This window comes from Schistocerca cancellata, chromosome 8 (genome assembly GCF_023864275.1).
Source record: "Schistocerca cancellata isolate TAMUIC-IGC-003103 chromosome 8, iqSchCanc2.1, whole genome shotgun sequence".
Taxonomy (NCBI): Eukaryota; Metazoa; Arthropoda; class Insecta; order Orthoptera; family Acrididae; genus Schistocerca; species Schistocerca cancellata.
Window position 1 is genome coordinate 123,998,701 of NC_064633.1, and position 15,920 is coordinate 124,014,620.

A 15,920-nucleotide genomic window follows, 5' to 3' on the forward strand; every position below is an offset into this window, starting at 1 on the left:
TCAGAGGTATATGCTTAACCACCAAGAGGAAAAATTCTTACTACTTCTTGCAGACACACATAAAACTAGAACAATTATCATAGCTTCAGGAATCATTAGTTCCTTCAATGGGGAGGAAAGAGTGATAGGTTGAAGAAAGCTACAAAACACGACATAGACTGAAAGGGGCTCACATGTTGTGAGAACTTGGAGGCAACCTCATATAGTTTTTTCTACTTTTATACTTGTCTATTGGCAGTTTTGGTACCTACCTGGGTAGGCATGTGCATTACAGAGCCTGCTTCCAGGAAACAGAGAGGCATGTTGGCCCTGTATCAAATCCACCTCATTATTAATGTTGGAGGCCAGTGTGCCAACCAGCCTGGATCTTATTTTTGGGCAGTGCTTGTCATCTAATGAGGTAAATACTGGTCTGGTTTCCATGCCCCAACTCAGATAAATGATGGACAAACTCTTTGAAAACAATGTCACATTTGACTGTGTGACTACACTGAGTCTAAATAGAAGGGGTACACTGAGTGGGCGCAGAGCTGGCAGTAGCTTTAAAATGACTTTGGGAGCAGCAACTTCATTATAGCCATAGCCCCTATATGGGTAAGGTTGGTTCTTCATAAAATTGGAGATGACAAATGCTGGATAGAGGGCACTGGCAACAAAGGAAAGATTGGCAGTCTTAGGGTTTTGCCTCCTGGAGGTACGAAATGTTCATTTTATAGTTTTCTCAAGCAAATTTAGCAAACTCAAGTGGCAGACTCTGCAAGAGAGGCGCTCTGCATCGCGGTGTAGCTTGCTCGCCAGGTTTCGAGAGGTTGCGTTTCTGGATGAGGTATTGAATGTATTGCTTCCCCCTACTTATACCTCCCGAGGAGACCACGTATGTAAAATTAGAGAGATTTGAGCGCGCACGGAGGCTTTCAGACAGTCATTCTTCCCGCGAACCATACGCAACTGGAACAGAAAAGGGAGGTAATGACAGTGGCACGTAAAGTGCCCTCCGCCACACACCGTTGGGTGGCTTTCAGAGTATAAATGTAGATGTAGATGTAGATGCAGATGAAATTTTCCTTCTTACAGGATATCATGTGACTGCATTTATGAGCAAAACTAACTGCTTGGTGATGAAACCAGAAAATATATACATATTTTAAGCGAAAATAGTGTGTTTGAAATCTGCTGAGTTTCAGAGCTCAGATCTGTAAAGTAAATATCACAAACCTATCATCTCAAAAGGCAAAAATAATAGAGTAACTCAAGTGACAAGAGATAAAAAAATAAATGACTAATTTGTTACTGACAAAGCATTGTATGTTGCAGATTCAGTTCACAACCGCAATGATAATGGGTATCAATGGTATTAGAAATGGCTGTGATTTTCCTATATGGATGCAGTATACACTAGTAATTTATATGATGTCCTTCATTGCCCTCTTTGGAAATTTTTATGCAAAAGCATATATGGCCAAGGTAAGAATTACAATTGGTGCATGTAAAATATCTTCAAAGAGTCTCATTTAAACAAAAAAAATTGACATTAATGTCTTTCATTTATTTCATTTTTAGGGATCAAAAATATTTGATGGTAATGAAAGCTCTTATAGGAGACCTATCAGCAAAGAAGTCCATCAGAATGGCTTCAAGAACCATACATCAAATGGAATTATTGAAGACAGGAGTAAAAAGATAAAATAAATAAAATGTGCAGGTACTAATATGTGCTGGTCACCAAACCTGAAATTTTTGAGACACTAATAATGACTCAGTGGTGTTGTTGCTCCAGAAGACATTAAACTATTTTCTGTTTCTTGATGAAACAGAACATTTGTACAAATTTGGTGCGTAATTGACTGATAATGTTAGATGAATAGTGCTCTTCATCTGAAGTCTATTTTTCACTACTGTGGGTGAGTGCTGTTGATATTGTCACTGTTGATCCAAGACAACATACAAGTGTTTTGTATGGCTGAAAATCGTGTGTGTGTGATACAAGATCATAATTTTGTTTTTTTTTAGCTGACATAGTCAGTGAGAAGGTAAGTTCCCTTACATATTCCAGTGAATGTAAGTGCTCAAATATTTGTTAGCAAAGTGATTCAAAGTGGTAATTAATAGGAACAACACAAATGACAGTTAACAAAAATGTAATATCAAAGCAATACTATTAACTAAAGCCATAAATATTATTTAAAATAATTAGAGGAGGAAGTAACACAGTAGAATGTGAATTTATTAGAAAGAAACAATCAATGAAAGTGTAACAATTTCAATGAACAGTAAAGAATTTAATTGTTATGGTTTAAGGTTTTTCACTTGAAAATCTGTCAATGTAATAACTAAAGCAATAAATGAAAGTGGATCAATGTAAAGTTATTAATTGGCAGTTAATGCTACTGAAACTCAAGTTTAAAATGTATATTTCTACACATACTGTCAATTAATGCTCAGGTACAAGAATGTAATATCAACTGTGTACTGCCATGTAATTCTAAACTGAGGCTGTAATTAACAAATATTCATTTACTATGAGTGTGTGCCGCATAGTTGTCTCATAATTCTGATTTTTGTTTATAAGTTATGACATGTCATTCTGTTGACTTGCAGTCATAATTGTGTGAAATATAAAACTGATGTAACTCTAACTTGCAAGCTCGCATATTTTTACTGTTTCAGAACATATGTTGTGAGAAATGTTTATCATTCTATTCACTTTTCATTAATTGTGTGCTTTCATTACTGTCATTTTTACACTCTGTCATGCTACACAAATGACAAAAGCAATAAAAACTTTTGTTATATATGGAAAACATTACTTTATTCTAGTTATGTTATCCAGCATACCTTAGTCAGCAAAATTAACTTATAAACAACTTTCTACAAGGGGACTGCAGAGAACTTTCAGAAAGTGACACAAATAAAAAGTAATGCAGATGTACAGATTCAGAGTCTTATGGCAATACAAACTAGTAAAATTTTTCTAGCTTCCAGCTGATCAAGTGGTTAAATATCTATGATCTTTCAGTCAACTGCTTCTGCACCATAGCCAAATAGTGTCTCAAATGCTAATTTCAAACTCATTCATTCATCCTTTCATCATTTTCCATAGAGCCCATTATGAAAGAGAACCTTTGGAGAAACAGAACAAAGTCAGGGTTATTAATAATTAAATTGTTATTAACTTAACAAAGAAAGCAGAGATGCTGCTATTCCCTCAGTGCTATGAAATAACTGCTGTTTGTGTCCTGCAGATAACTTAATACTTCCATTACTGTAATGCCATTTATTAAAGAAAAATCAGAAGCTGCATGCTGTAAAGTTAGCGGCCTGCTTACACTATAGATTGGTACTCATCAGCAGCTAACAGGATGCTTCAGTCCTTAAAACTAGATAAAAAGGAAGTCTGTACATGAAACTCACATAGCAGTTTCTGATTTGAATTTTAGATCCATTGTAAATGCCATCCAGTTACATCATAATGCTACCATCTTTTGTCATTGTTACATTCATGTGACTGCTTGGTGTTTAGGGTCACATGCATAGTTCACATCTTACCATTTAATGCATCCACAACATGTACAACACAGGCTCTGTTCACACCTTTTCCATTTATCACATCTGCTGTTTAAGAATATTCCTCCTATTTTCTGTCATTTTTCTACACTCTGCATATTAGTGCCCTGTCTATCTGAGGATTTAAATGCACTGACATTCACTAAATGTAACAAAATCCAACTAAAAGCTAAAGTCAGGCATTACAATACTATAAATACTTCCACAAATCTCATTTCTTCCTCACTGTATATCCTGAAGATACATTTAATTTTTTGATTTCTCCCATACATTCAGACAGCATATCCAATCTATTGAATCTTGAGTAAGAAAGACATTATAAAAAGATTATATTCATTATGGATAAAAATGAAAAAAGATGAAATTGAAATGCCTAATGTGTTAGCTTACAATCACCCAGTCTAAAACTTGACGGAATGCTTCAGTTAATATGTGAAGCTGATATACAAACAAATACATATGAGAAAAATCATGAAATTGAAAAACAGCTACAAATAACACTTCATGTGGAGATAAAGTTTTTGTGCATTGACTTATGTCTTATTACTCAAACGTTTTTTCATGTCTTGAGAAGTATATAAGGCTTTCACCTCACTTGAATATCAAAAACATGACAAGCAGAGCTGTAAGGGTGGAATTCTAGCCATCATGAAAGGTGACAATTTTTAAAAATTCCCAAAATTCCCATTTCTTGACTTTTTAATAAAAGCAAATAATTGCTGTGAATCTTCATCAGTCACCTTACAACCTCATATTTTTGATACTCTTTTGTCAAATCATCTTTTTCTTTGTTGCAGTTTTGTCAGTCAGACACATTGGTGAATCTTGTCCTCCTGCAATTTATAATTCCTGGCTGCTGAAATATGCAATGCACTAACTGCTCCTAAAACCTCCACAGTCTCTCAAACAGCTTCAAGTGTCATTCAGTGGATGGCTTGCAAGAATTAGTTTATGTACTGATTTTCCTCTTATCCAAAAAAACTTACTTCCAGTGTAAAGTACTGGCCCAAGAAATTTAAATGGCCATTCCCAAATTTCAATTTGCAGTTTATCACTCTAGATAGTTGAAAAGACTGAAAAACTTCTTACTGTAAAGTAAGTGGCAACTAATAGATCATCCAAATGAAAATACTTGTTGTTGCGGTCTTTGGTCTGAGGACTGGTTTGATACAACTCCCCCACTAGTCTTCTACGTGTAGGCCTCTTCATCTCTGCATAACTAATGTAATCTACATCCATTCAAACCTGTTTACTGGACTCGAGCCCTGGTCTTCCTCTACAAATTTTACCCCATACTCTTCCTTCCATTACCAAATTCACAATTCCTAGATGCCTCTTATTTTATTCTTGTATCAAAAACATGCATAATATGTACATAATAACGACTATATTACTTTTGCCCAAAAATTGATCACTCCCAATGTTTTTTCTGCTCTTTGATGAAGATCATCTTCTGTGCAGGAGGCTGGACACAGCATTGATACATATGAACAGTCTGTTTTCTCCAAAATCCTACCGAATACCATCTTGATCAGCGTAGCCCCATCTTGCAAATAAACATTTGATCCACCATCTCCAGCTTTCAGTCTGTTCAGAGACTTCCAAGTAATCCATTTCTCTTTGTAGCCAGGAGGTACAGTTTCTGAAATTGTATACCAGTCGGGGGAAGGTAGGTCGTAGCCCTTCATAGTTGCAATCTACCTTTTTCAGCAGTGGTTCCTAGTGTTGCAATGTTCTTGACTTCAGACACTGTCTGTGGTTCATTTCAATGCAGAGGATGCATTCTCTCCTGCTCCACTGTCTTTCTTTCCTCATTTGTGGCTATTTCTCTTTGAACAGGAAGTGGTGCTACCACTGATTCCTGTGAAGTGCTAAAGCCATTTGACTGTAGTGTATTCCAAGCACCCTGTTATGATTCTACAAGTATCATTGAGAGCTAGGTCTACCTGTTTGACATATGTTGAATTATACCAAAGAGGACATGCAAACTCTGCCACAGAACAGCATAGTGCCAGTGCAGAGGTTTGTAATGTTTCAGGCTGACTACCCACTTAATCTGGCCAGTTTCTGTAAAAGATTGTTCCTGATGGAAACTTTTGACTTGCAGTTGTAGTGCTTCTTGAAAGTATGAGATGTATAAAGTGTATCTCTGAGGTATTTTGAGGTCTCCCTGAAGATTGTGATGACTTGTGGTCAGGACAAATAAAAGCAATCGGGTGAAACCTTGGAAATGTCACAGAATATTGGCTAATCCTTTCACACCAGAAACATCCACATCTGAGCCCTTATCAAGGCCACAGTAAACAACCATCTCTGTTACTTATAGATGCCTCTGAATGTGTCCTATCAATCAATCCTTTCCCTGTCAAGATGTACTATAAATTTCTTTACTCCTCAGTTTGGTTCAATTCCTTATGATGTTTCAGAATCCTCAGTCATCAAATTTGTTTTGATTTCTTTTTTTTTTATTTTATCTTTTGTGGTTGTTTGCACATCTGGTGAGTGGCATGCCATTTCTGGCAGGTCTTTGACTGACAATAATGGAATGTGGGTTGTTTGTGTCATGTCCAGATGGTGAGTAAGTTTCAGTGTCTCGCAGCAGTATAGTAACAGGTCTGTTTACAGAAGTGATAGGGTTCTGTGCAGAATGGAATGATGATGATGATTTTTGATATGTCAAATGAACTTCATAAATATGTTCTAATTTGCTAGGATCTTTACTGCAATAAATGCCTGAGTGCATCATTTGAAACATTAACTTTACTAAAAAAATCTTACTCATGTCTAGTCCGAAATAAGAAGAGTCACAATAATGAATGGTAAATTGAGTCGCATTGGTTAGATGTGGTAGGGAAAGATTAATATAGAGCTATTCAGTATGTAATACTGGTGAGTAGTGTCATAACTTCCTCATTAGGGGGCTCACTGTTCATGAATGGACCACACGTCGCCCTAAGCTATTGCAGCCATTGTTCTTTCCCGGGGCTGCATTTCCTTCACTGTGCTCCTCCATCCCCATCCTCACTCCTTCCCCACTTCCCCCTCCTTCCCCTCTCTCAGTGTTCTGCTTTGTGTTAACATGGCTGTCCACCTGATTCCCCGTATTCCTTGCAATTTTGGTTCTTTTGCCTGTTCTCCTATTCTCTTTCATCCTGTTTTGGCAATTTGGTCTCCCAATGAGATCTGCCCTCCACTTCTGTCTTCAGTGTGAGCCATTTGGGAAAGAACTCCATCCCTAGCATCTATGGCATGGATTCCTCCTTCCCCTCTTCCTTCCCCACCATAGCTCTCCTCCTCCGCCCCACTAGGTCACCAGCACGAGTAGCCAGTCCTTGTGGTGGATCTGTTATGTACCCATATGGTTGAGCCCCCAAGCGACACAGGGATCACACTACTGATACCTGAGCTGTTCCCTCTCCATGTATGCCAAGGAGTGGTTGCTTGTCAGCCTAGAGCATCAGAAGTCCCAGCAACAGCCATTGCTGTGGATAGTTAGTGCCCACAGGCAAAGCCCCTGATCATAGTGGGATGTATTAGGGTGGATGCTTGGCACATGAAGCATACCAAGCTGCAAAAAATCTGGCCATTCTCAAACTGCCTTCTATTCGATTGGTAGAGGATCATTGAATGCTGCTTTGTATGACCCTACAGCCTTCCCTTCCCTGGCTACAACCTGGGAGGAGGGCCAAGATCACTGTCTTGGGATGAAATACTTTCCCCACTACCTGGTCTGTACTAGGATGGACAGGGACACATTCACCACCACAAAGCTATTGTTTTTTGTGGAGAATATTGAGGACAAGTTTGTGAAAGTGGAGTATCTCAGTAAGATGTTGTTGGGCTCCCTGTTGATCAAAGCTTCTTCTGCCACCCAGTCTACAGATCTTCATGGTTGTGATTGCCTTGACAACATTCCAGTGTCTATCACCCCTCACCAGTCTCTGAATATGGTACAGTGAGTGATTTCTCGTAGGAACCTCATCATGCAAACTGCATCCATTTTGTTCCACATGTGCAAAAGGGTCATAAAGACAACCGCACCAATATCAGCACCTTTATCCTGGCTTTTGAGGGGTATACCCTCCCAGAGAAGGTCAAGATTATGTGTTACTGATGTGATGTGAAGCTACATATCCTGCCACCCATGAGATACTTTCGGTGATAGTATTTTGGGCACATGTCTTCCTGCTGTATTGCAGACCCTCTGTGTGGTGACTGTGGCTACCCACTCCTTGAGGGAAGCCCCAGTGTTTGTAATAAAACTAGGCAAAAATGTTTTTACGAAGTTTGGGATGAGTATCGTAGTTTAACACAAGAAAAAGAATGTTCAGTACACCATGTTTTACATCACATTATCAGCACAAAAAAATATCCTCCACCAATTTTATGTGTATCTTGTGTAATCTAGGGTGTTGATTCTTGATGCTGTCATAGGTTTATTTTGATGTTACTGCATCATCACATGGATAACATGTGATGGTTAAAATAAGTTTTAGTGTTTCTTGTTTACAAAGAATTTTATTTTGCACACTAGATGTTTAGTGGCAAACATACATCATAGAACTTACAAAGTCTGTCTACATGCTGTTGATACAAAATTCGGTCTAAGACTGAAGTATGGCGGCATGCAAATCGCCTCTATTTATATAGTTTTAAAAAATTAGTGTCATTGTTACATACTGAATTTTGGCATTTATACAATTAAAGTTTTTGCATACATCTTCCCAGATTACATAGAATAAAAGTGAATAATTTCAAACAAAGACAGAAAAGAATCTATTTCTATTAAGACTATAAATTACATGTTTTATCATTTCAGCAATATATTTCGTTAATCTGCATATAGTATTTCATTGACTTAAAGAAAAATCATGCTATCATTTTTAGGTGAACAGACTGATCAGTTTTATTGAATGAAAGGCCTAAATTTAACTAATTAATTTTTTGTACAAGTAAAATTTTACATTTTTATATGGTCGTAATTATAGTTCTATTAACTAACACCAATTACAAAAAAAAAGTGTGCTTAATTCTGACTGAAAAATCATCATGTCATACTTTTATTAGAGATTTAAACAATTTCTGGTTTCAGAACATAAAAATAGCTGTCTCTATGACTTGAAAATATTGGATATTTAATCATTAATTATTCCATAATAACAATAGCAAACTCATTCCCATCATGTACCTGATAGTTGTATTGTGTGTAAATTAGGATGGTACATTAGTTTTTAATCCAACATGTTTCCTTCACTCCATTTACTGGTGAGACAAAATGTCAAAATAACTGTTTAAATTAGTATAAATTACTAATTTTATATATATGCCCTCTTTGGGAGAGTGGAGATGAGATTGGAATAGGGTATAGAGCCCCAAGGGGTTGTGGTATTACAATACCCCCCTGAAGAGGTTTTACTATCAAAGAGAGACAAAGCTCTTCTAAATCACTAGCTAAAATTAAGGGAACATAATCATGACTAGTGAAACAAACAATTTGATGATTAGTGTCTGTGAAATATATCTACTACCATAACAAAATTTTAAAAAGCATGTATGATTTTAATACAAGGTATGTATTATTGCGTACATGTTATATATAAAGATTAGTCAGTCAACTTTCTCATATACAAAATGAAATTTTTTTGTCACTATAATAGAAAAAAATACTAGTGTATAAAATTTCACAGTTTTATCATTTTTGTGCCCTTTTGATGCACTCCAGACTACATTCAGTGTACACATATTATTACCTAATAAAATGTGTCTTACTTCCAAAAGAAAAATGTTAATGTGAGTTGGTTTCTCACAAATCTCTGATTAGTTGGGCATGAAAATGTGAATATAGTATCACATATTTTTTTAAAAAAAATATGCAGTCACAAGTAAATTATGGTTGTACTTTCATTTTTCCCAGACAAGAACTTGCCTCAACCAGAATGCCAGACATTTGGTGCTGTACCAAACCGATTTCAAAGTCAAAATTTCAGTGGACCACAGAAATGTATCAGCGTCCAAATTTAATGGTCATAATGATCACATCTAGACTAGTGTCCTCAAATTAGTGTGAATGCAGATCAGTAAAAAAAAAACTTAATTTTTTCCTCAGAATAACCCCTCTGTCGTTGGAAGCACTTTACAACTTACCTTTATGAGTTATTCAAATGCAGTAAACTGTATTTCAGTGTAAAGTGTTGTGTTTTTACCATATTCCATTTCACATCATTTTATATAACTCCTTCCTCGATTCATTTCAAACTTGTATCAGCACAAAATGATGGTTAGCTTACTCGTGTATACATATATCCCATAAGTAATAAAATATGAAAAGCAAGCATGATTTTTAATTAATCTAATCACAGTGTAGTTCCTTTTCAGAAGTACAATGTAAAGAGTTATTTTGTGTACATAATACAGTGTGACAAAACAAAATTCAAGTAGACAGCATAAAATCTAACCTACTATACCAGACAAAATGTATATTTGTGTCTATGAATGACATAGGATCAAGAGTTATCCTACACCAAATCATAGAAAAACACTAATTTAAAGTATATGAAAGAAAATTCAAAGGAAAATTCCCTCCAGTCCTACTATACCAGACAAAATGTATATTTTTGTCCATGAATGACATAGGATCAAGAGTTATCCTACACCAAATCATAGAAAAACACTAATTTAAAGTATATGAAAGAAAATTTGAAGGAAAATTCCCTCCAGTCTGTTAACTGAGACCAAAGTAGAGCTTAGAACCATGCAAACTTCATCCACCCAAAGGAAATACGATTACAGCAAGTGACTGTAAGGCCACAAAACAAGTTATATTTAAAGAAATTCATTTACATCCTAATATACAATCAAATACTAGAGTTAACCTATGAAGCATACTGTTTCAATACAAAGTCCGAAATCATGATGTCACAACAGACAAACAGTTCAAATGGATATAGTAAGCAAAACTACATGAAAATAGAATTTGGCATGAGACACCTCAAACCCTATTTAAAATATTCAATGCCTATGTTTGTGATGATCGGACCAACCTGAAAAACCCGAACTGCTGGGTACTAACCAGTAATAAAGTTCATAATCAATTAGTTCAAACAACAAAATCCATAAGGAATAAATATGCAAACATTTGAAGCAATATGATGTAGAACTTCAAGTTCCAGACAAACATCACCTACTACCATAAGATAAACAGAAGTTAGTATTTGGAGCACAAAGGCTCAGTGATACAGTAAATCATCAACAATGATTACAACTCATTTCAAATACGGGAAAATCTTCCACACATGTAATATTATTCATGTTCATACTGTAATAAAATGTGGTGAAAATGTTTTTGTGGTAAAGTTTGGGAGAAGTCTCATAGTTCAACACAAGAAAAACACTATCTAATTATTTCATACCATGTTTTAATATAAATGGTTGTTTGAAGGTAAGTACATATGTTGGCACTTAAATGATTCGATAGGAAAAGTAATGTAAGTATTCAATAGTATACAGAACAGGCAATTGAGGAAACACACTGACAAAACCGTATATACCAATGATATCATGACACTGATATGAGAACGTATCCAGACGAAAGTGGTTAACATTTGTGATGAGAAAGAATTTATGGCAATCTAACTCCAACAAGTTGGAGACTAAATTGAGAGAGAATACTGATATATATACGGAATCAAATATAGATAAAGGCATAAGCATAGTGCAAAGCAATGTAATACACTTGACATGCTGAAATGTAGCTTAAATTCAATGTGTGATTGAAGAGCTTATGCCTCTATCTATAATTAATTCTGTATATGATTTGTGTCATGTTTTCTGTATTGGCTGTTAGCATTTATCATATATTTTCTTTAGTGCTTTGATGCTCAACATTGTCATATGGTATTTTGATGCTCATTTTAAACATTTATATTTTCTGTATGTGACCAATTGATCAACATATATTCTGTTAAATAAAATTTCTTTCAAGTAACTTAGGGGTGTGTGTGTGTGTGTGTGTGTGTGTGTGTGTGTGTGTGTGTGTGTGTGTGTGTGTGTGTGTGTGTCTATATATTTTCAGTATTCTCTCTCAATTTAGTCTCCATGTTGGAGTTAGATTGCCATAGATTCTTTCACATTACACATGTTGAACCACTTTTGTCTGGATACATTCTCACATCAATGCCATGATATCAGTGGTATATGCAGTTTTCTCATTGTGTTCCTCAACTGCCTGTCCAGGATATTATTGAATACGTACATTACTTTTCCTATTGAATCATTTAGGTGCCAACATATGTGACTTGTCTTCAAGCAGTCATTCATATGAACATGAATAATATTACCTGTCTAGAAGATTTTTCCATGTACGACATGAGTTGTAATTGTTGTTCATGCTTTACTGTATGCTGACTATTTGTGCTCCTAAAACTAACTACTGTTTGTCTTATGGTAGTAGGTGGTTTTTGTCTGGAACTTGAAACTCCACATCATTTGATTCACATACACTCCTGGAAATTGAAATAAGAACACCGTGAATTCATTGTCCCAGGAAGGGGAAACTTTATTGACACATTCCTGGGGTCAGATACATCACATGATCACACTGACAGAACCACAGGCACATAGACACAGGCAACAGAGCATGCACAATGTCGGCACTAGTACAGTGTATATCCACCTTTCGCAGCAATGCAGGCTGCTATTCTCCCATGGAGACGATCGTAGAGATGCTGGATGTAGTCCTGTGGAACGGCTTGCCATGCCATTTCCACCTGGCGCCTCAGTTGGACCCACGTTCGTGCTGGACGTGCAAACCGCGTGAGACGACGCTTCATCCAGTCCCAAACATGCTCAATGGGGGACAGATCCGGAGATCTTGCTGGCCAGGGTAGTTGACTTACACCTTCTAGAGCACGTTGGGTGGCACGGGATACATGCGGACGTGCATTGTCCTGTTGGAACAGCAAGTTCCCTTGCCGGTCTAGGAATGGTAGAACGATGGGTTCGATGACGGTTTGGATGTACCGTGCACTATTCAGTGTCCCCTCGACGATCACCAGTGGTGTACGGCCAGTGTAGGAGATCGCTCCCCACACCATGATGCCGGATGTTGGCCCTGTGTGCCTCGGTTGTATGCAGTCCTGATTGTGGCGCTCACCTGCACGGCGCCAAACACGCATACGACCATCATTGGCACCAAGGCAGAAGTGACTCTCATCGCTGAAGACGACACGTCTCCATTCGTCCCTCCATTCACGCCTGTCGCGACACCACTGGAGGCAGGCTGCACGATGTTGGGGCGTGAGCGGAAGACGGCCTAACGGTGTGCGGGACCGTAGCCCAGCTTCATGGAGACGGTTGCGAATGGTCCTCGCCGATACCCCAGGAGCAACAGTGTCCCTAATTTGCTGGGAAGTGGCGGTGCGGTCCCCTACGGCACTGCGTAGGATCCTACGGTCTTGGCGTGCATCCGTGCGTCGCTGCGGTCCGGTCCCAGGTCGATGGGCACGTGCACCTTCCGCCGACCACTGGCAACAACATCGATGTACTGTGGAGACCTCACACCCCACGTGTTGAGCAATTCAGCGGTACGTCCACCCGGCCTTCCGCATGCCCACTATACGCCCTCGCTCAAAGTCCATCAACTGCACATACGGTTCACGTCCACGCTGTCGTGGCATGCTACCAGTGTTAAAGACTGCGATGGAACTCCGTATGCCACGGCAAACTGGCTGACACTGACGGCGGCGGTGCACAAATGCTGCGCAGCTAGCGCCATTCGACGGCCAACACCGCGGTTCCTGGTGTGTCCGCTGTGCCGTGCGTGTGATCATTGCTTGTACAGCCCTCTCGCAGTGTCCGGAGCAAGTATGGTGGGTCTGACACACTGGTGTCAATGTGTTCTTTTTTCCATTTCCAGGAGTGTATTTTCATATTTATTTGTTATGGATTTTGGTATTTGAACTAATTTATTATGAACTTTCTTACTGGTTAGTATGAGTGGTTTGGATTTTTCAGGTCAGTTTGATCGTTGCAATGTAGGCCTTGAACATTTTCAATTTGGATTGAGGTTTCTCATGCCAAATTCTATTTTTATGTAGTTTTTCTGTTGTTGTGTCATGATTTTGGACTTTGTATTGAGACAGTAGGTTTCCTGTATACTTTTAGTCATCTATAAAAATTTATCAGGCCATTGGCCAGGCCGCAGTAGTAACACCAGTCCCTGTCAGATCACCGAAGTTAAGTGCTGTCTGGCTGGGCTAGCACTTGGATGGGCGACTGTCTGGTCTGCCGAGCACTGTTGGCACTTGGGGTGCACTCAGCCCTTCTGAGGCAAACTGAGGAGCTACTTGATTGGCTCCGGTCAAGGAAACTGACATACGACCAGAAGAGTGATGTACTGACCATGTGCCCCTCCATATCCACATCCAGTGATGATGCTTATGAGCTGAGGATGACACGGTGGCCAGTCAGTACCTTTGGACCTTGGGGTGCATTGTAGGTTAACTCTTGTATTTGATTGTATGTTAGGATGTAAATGACTTTCTTCAAATACAACACATTTTGTGGCCTTACAGTCACTTGCTGAAATTGCATTTCCTATGGTTGGATGAATTCTGTGCAGTTCTATGATGCACTATTTTGGTCCCAGTTAACAGACTGAAGGGAATTTTCCTTTGCATTTTCTTGTACATACTTCAAACTAGTGTTTTTCTATGATTTGGTGTAGGATAACCCTTGAATCTGATATGTCATTCATGGACACAAATGTACATTTTGTCTGGTATAGTAGGTTATATTTTATGCTGTCAACTTGAATTTTGTTTTATCACACTGTATTATAAACACAAAATAACTCTTTACATTGTACAGTTCAGCATACTTCTAAATTGGAAGTTACACTGTGATTAGATTAATTAAAAATTATGCTTACATTTCATATTGTATTACTTATGGGATATATGTATATATGAGTAAACTAATGATGATTTTGTGTGGATACAAGTTTGAAATGGACTGTGGCTAAACACTCCCTCAGGGAAGCCCCTGTGTTCCACTACCTGTGTGTGCCAATTGTCTTGACTGCCTCTCTCCACGCTCACCAGATTGCACAGTTTACAAGAAGGGAAAGAAGATCCAATAATACAAATCCCTGGATCATCTATCTTATGCTGAGGCTCGCCAAAAATATGACCACCTCCACCCAGTGCCAATTTCTTCAACTTTTGCCTTTGTTACATCCTTTCCTCCGCCTACCTCTTCCTTATCCCAGCTCCATCCCCCTCTCCTCTGCAGTTCCCCCATCATCCCCCCCCCACCCCCCACCCACAGAACCCCTTACCCTGCCATCTCACAGGCCGGAAGCCTGCTCCCACAACTCGGCTATGGGACACACCATGTGTGTGCCTGAAGGTCATTCACGCTCTTTTGGTTCCAAATCTTGCAGAAGCCTGCTCTCCCTCTGTGCCCTGCTCTCATCAACCTCCAAAAGAGAAGAAGAAGAAACAAGGACAAGGCCCCATGCAGCGGATCCGGGTTCAATTCCCACTGCTCGCAAATTTATTTATTTATTTATTTTTTTTTTTATTTTTATTTTTTTTTCATTTTATTTCATTCCCCGCAATGTTAAATGTACTGCTGTAATATGAATGTGTTTCAAAATAATACAATAACCAGTGGTGTTTCCATACAAAACAATAAGGTAGCAAGGAAAAATGAAATATAAGGTAATTCGGACGAAATAGGGGGCTCCTTCAAAGTGATGGCGAACAAAATATCAGAAATGGAAACTCATCTTTTCTTGCCAGGCATTTGTGGTGATACGCCAGGATGGTTCTTGGAAAACTGTTTGAATCTTCCAATGCTACACATGCTTTGTCCTGTGTATGTAGCAGCTCTCACTCAAGATTTGTAAATGGGGTGAAGCAATTTTTTCTGCTCCCTTTCCCTTTCGCAGCATTCAATAACACACAATATAATTTTGCGAGCATCGCTACATAATACTGGTTTCCTTATAACCGTAGGGCTACCGGTAGGGGTTGTTGGCGAGTCCCGAGATGGGCCAGCAACTGCCTCTTCACTCAGTTTGATAATGTTTAGTTCAACTGCACAATAAAAACATGCAGAACAGTACAGTGCAAAACAAGAACGAAGGAGACGACAATGGCTACCTTGTACAACACAGTCCGCTATGTAATGTTGGCAGCAGTCGAAACTGTGTGCCTACCGAAGCCTCCCAACGTTTACCGACTTCTACCGATTCACGACTAGGGAGAGATGTTCCATCTAAAAGTTTACACACTGTACATAGTTTGTAATTATACATGACATTTGTTTGAGTACAAAAGCCTTTTAGTGTTAAA

The 15,920-nt window shown here is 38.4% G+C and overlaps 1 protein-coding gene across 6 annotated transcripts in view; it reads left to right on the top strand.

Moving 5' to 3' along the window:
- The window catches only part of LOC126094489 (elongation of very long chain fatty acids protein 4-like), a 45,122-nt gene extending 42,346 nt beyond the window's left edge, over positions 1-2,776 (top strand). For all 6 annotated transcript variants that reach the window (XM_049908896.1, XM_049908893.1, XM_049908894.1 and 3 more), the window contains exons 7-8: positions 1,315-1,464; positions 1,561-2,776. In XM_049908896.1, the coding sequence (XP_049764853.1) occupies positions 1,315-1,464; positions 1,561-1,689 (279 nt within the window). In that variant the 3' untranslated portion in view covers positions 1,690-2,776. The remainder of the gene's footprint in view (positions 1-1,314; positions 1,465-1,560) is intronic.
- The last annotated feature ends 13,144 nt before the right edge of the window (positions 2,777-15,920 follow it).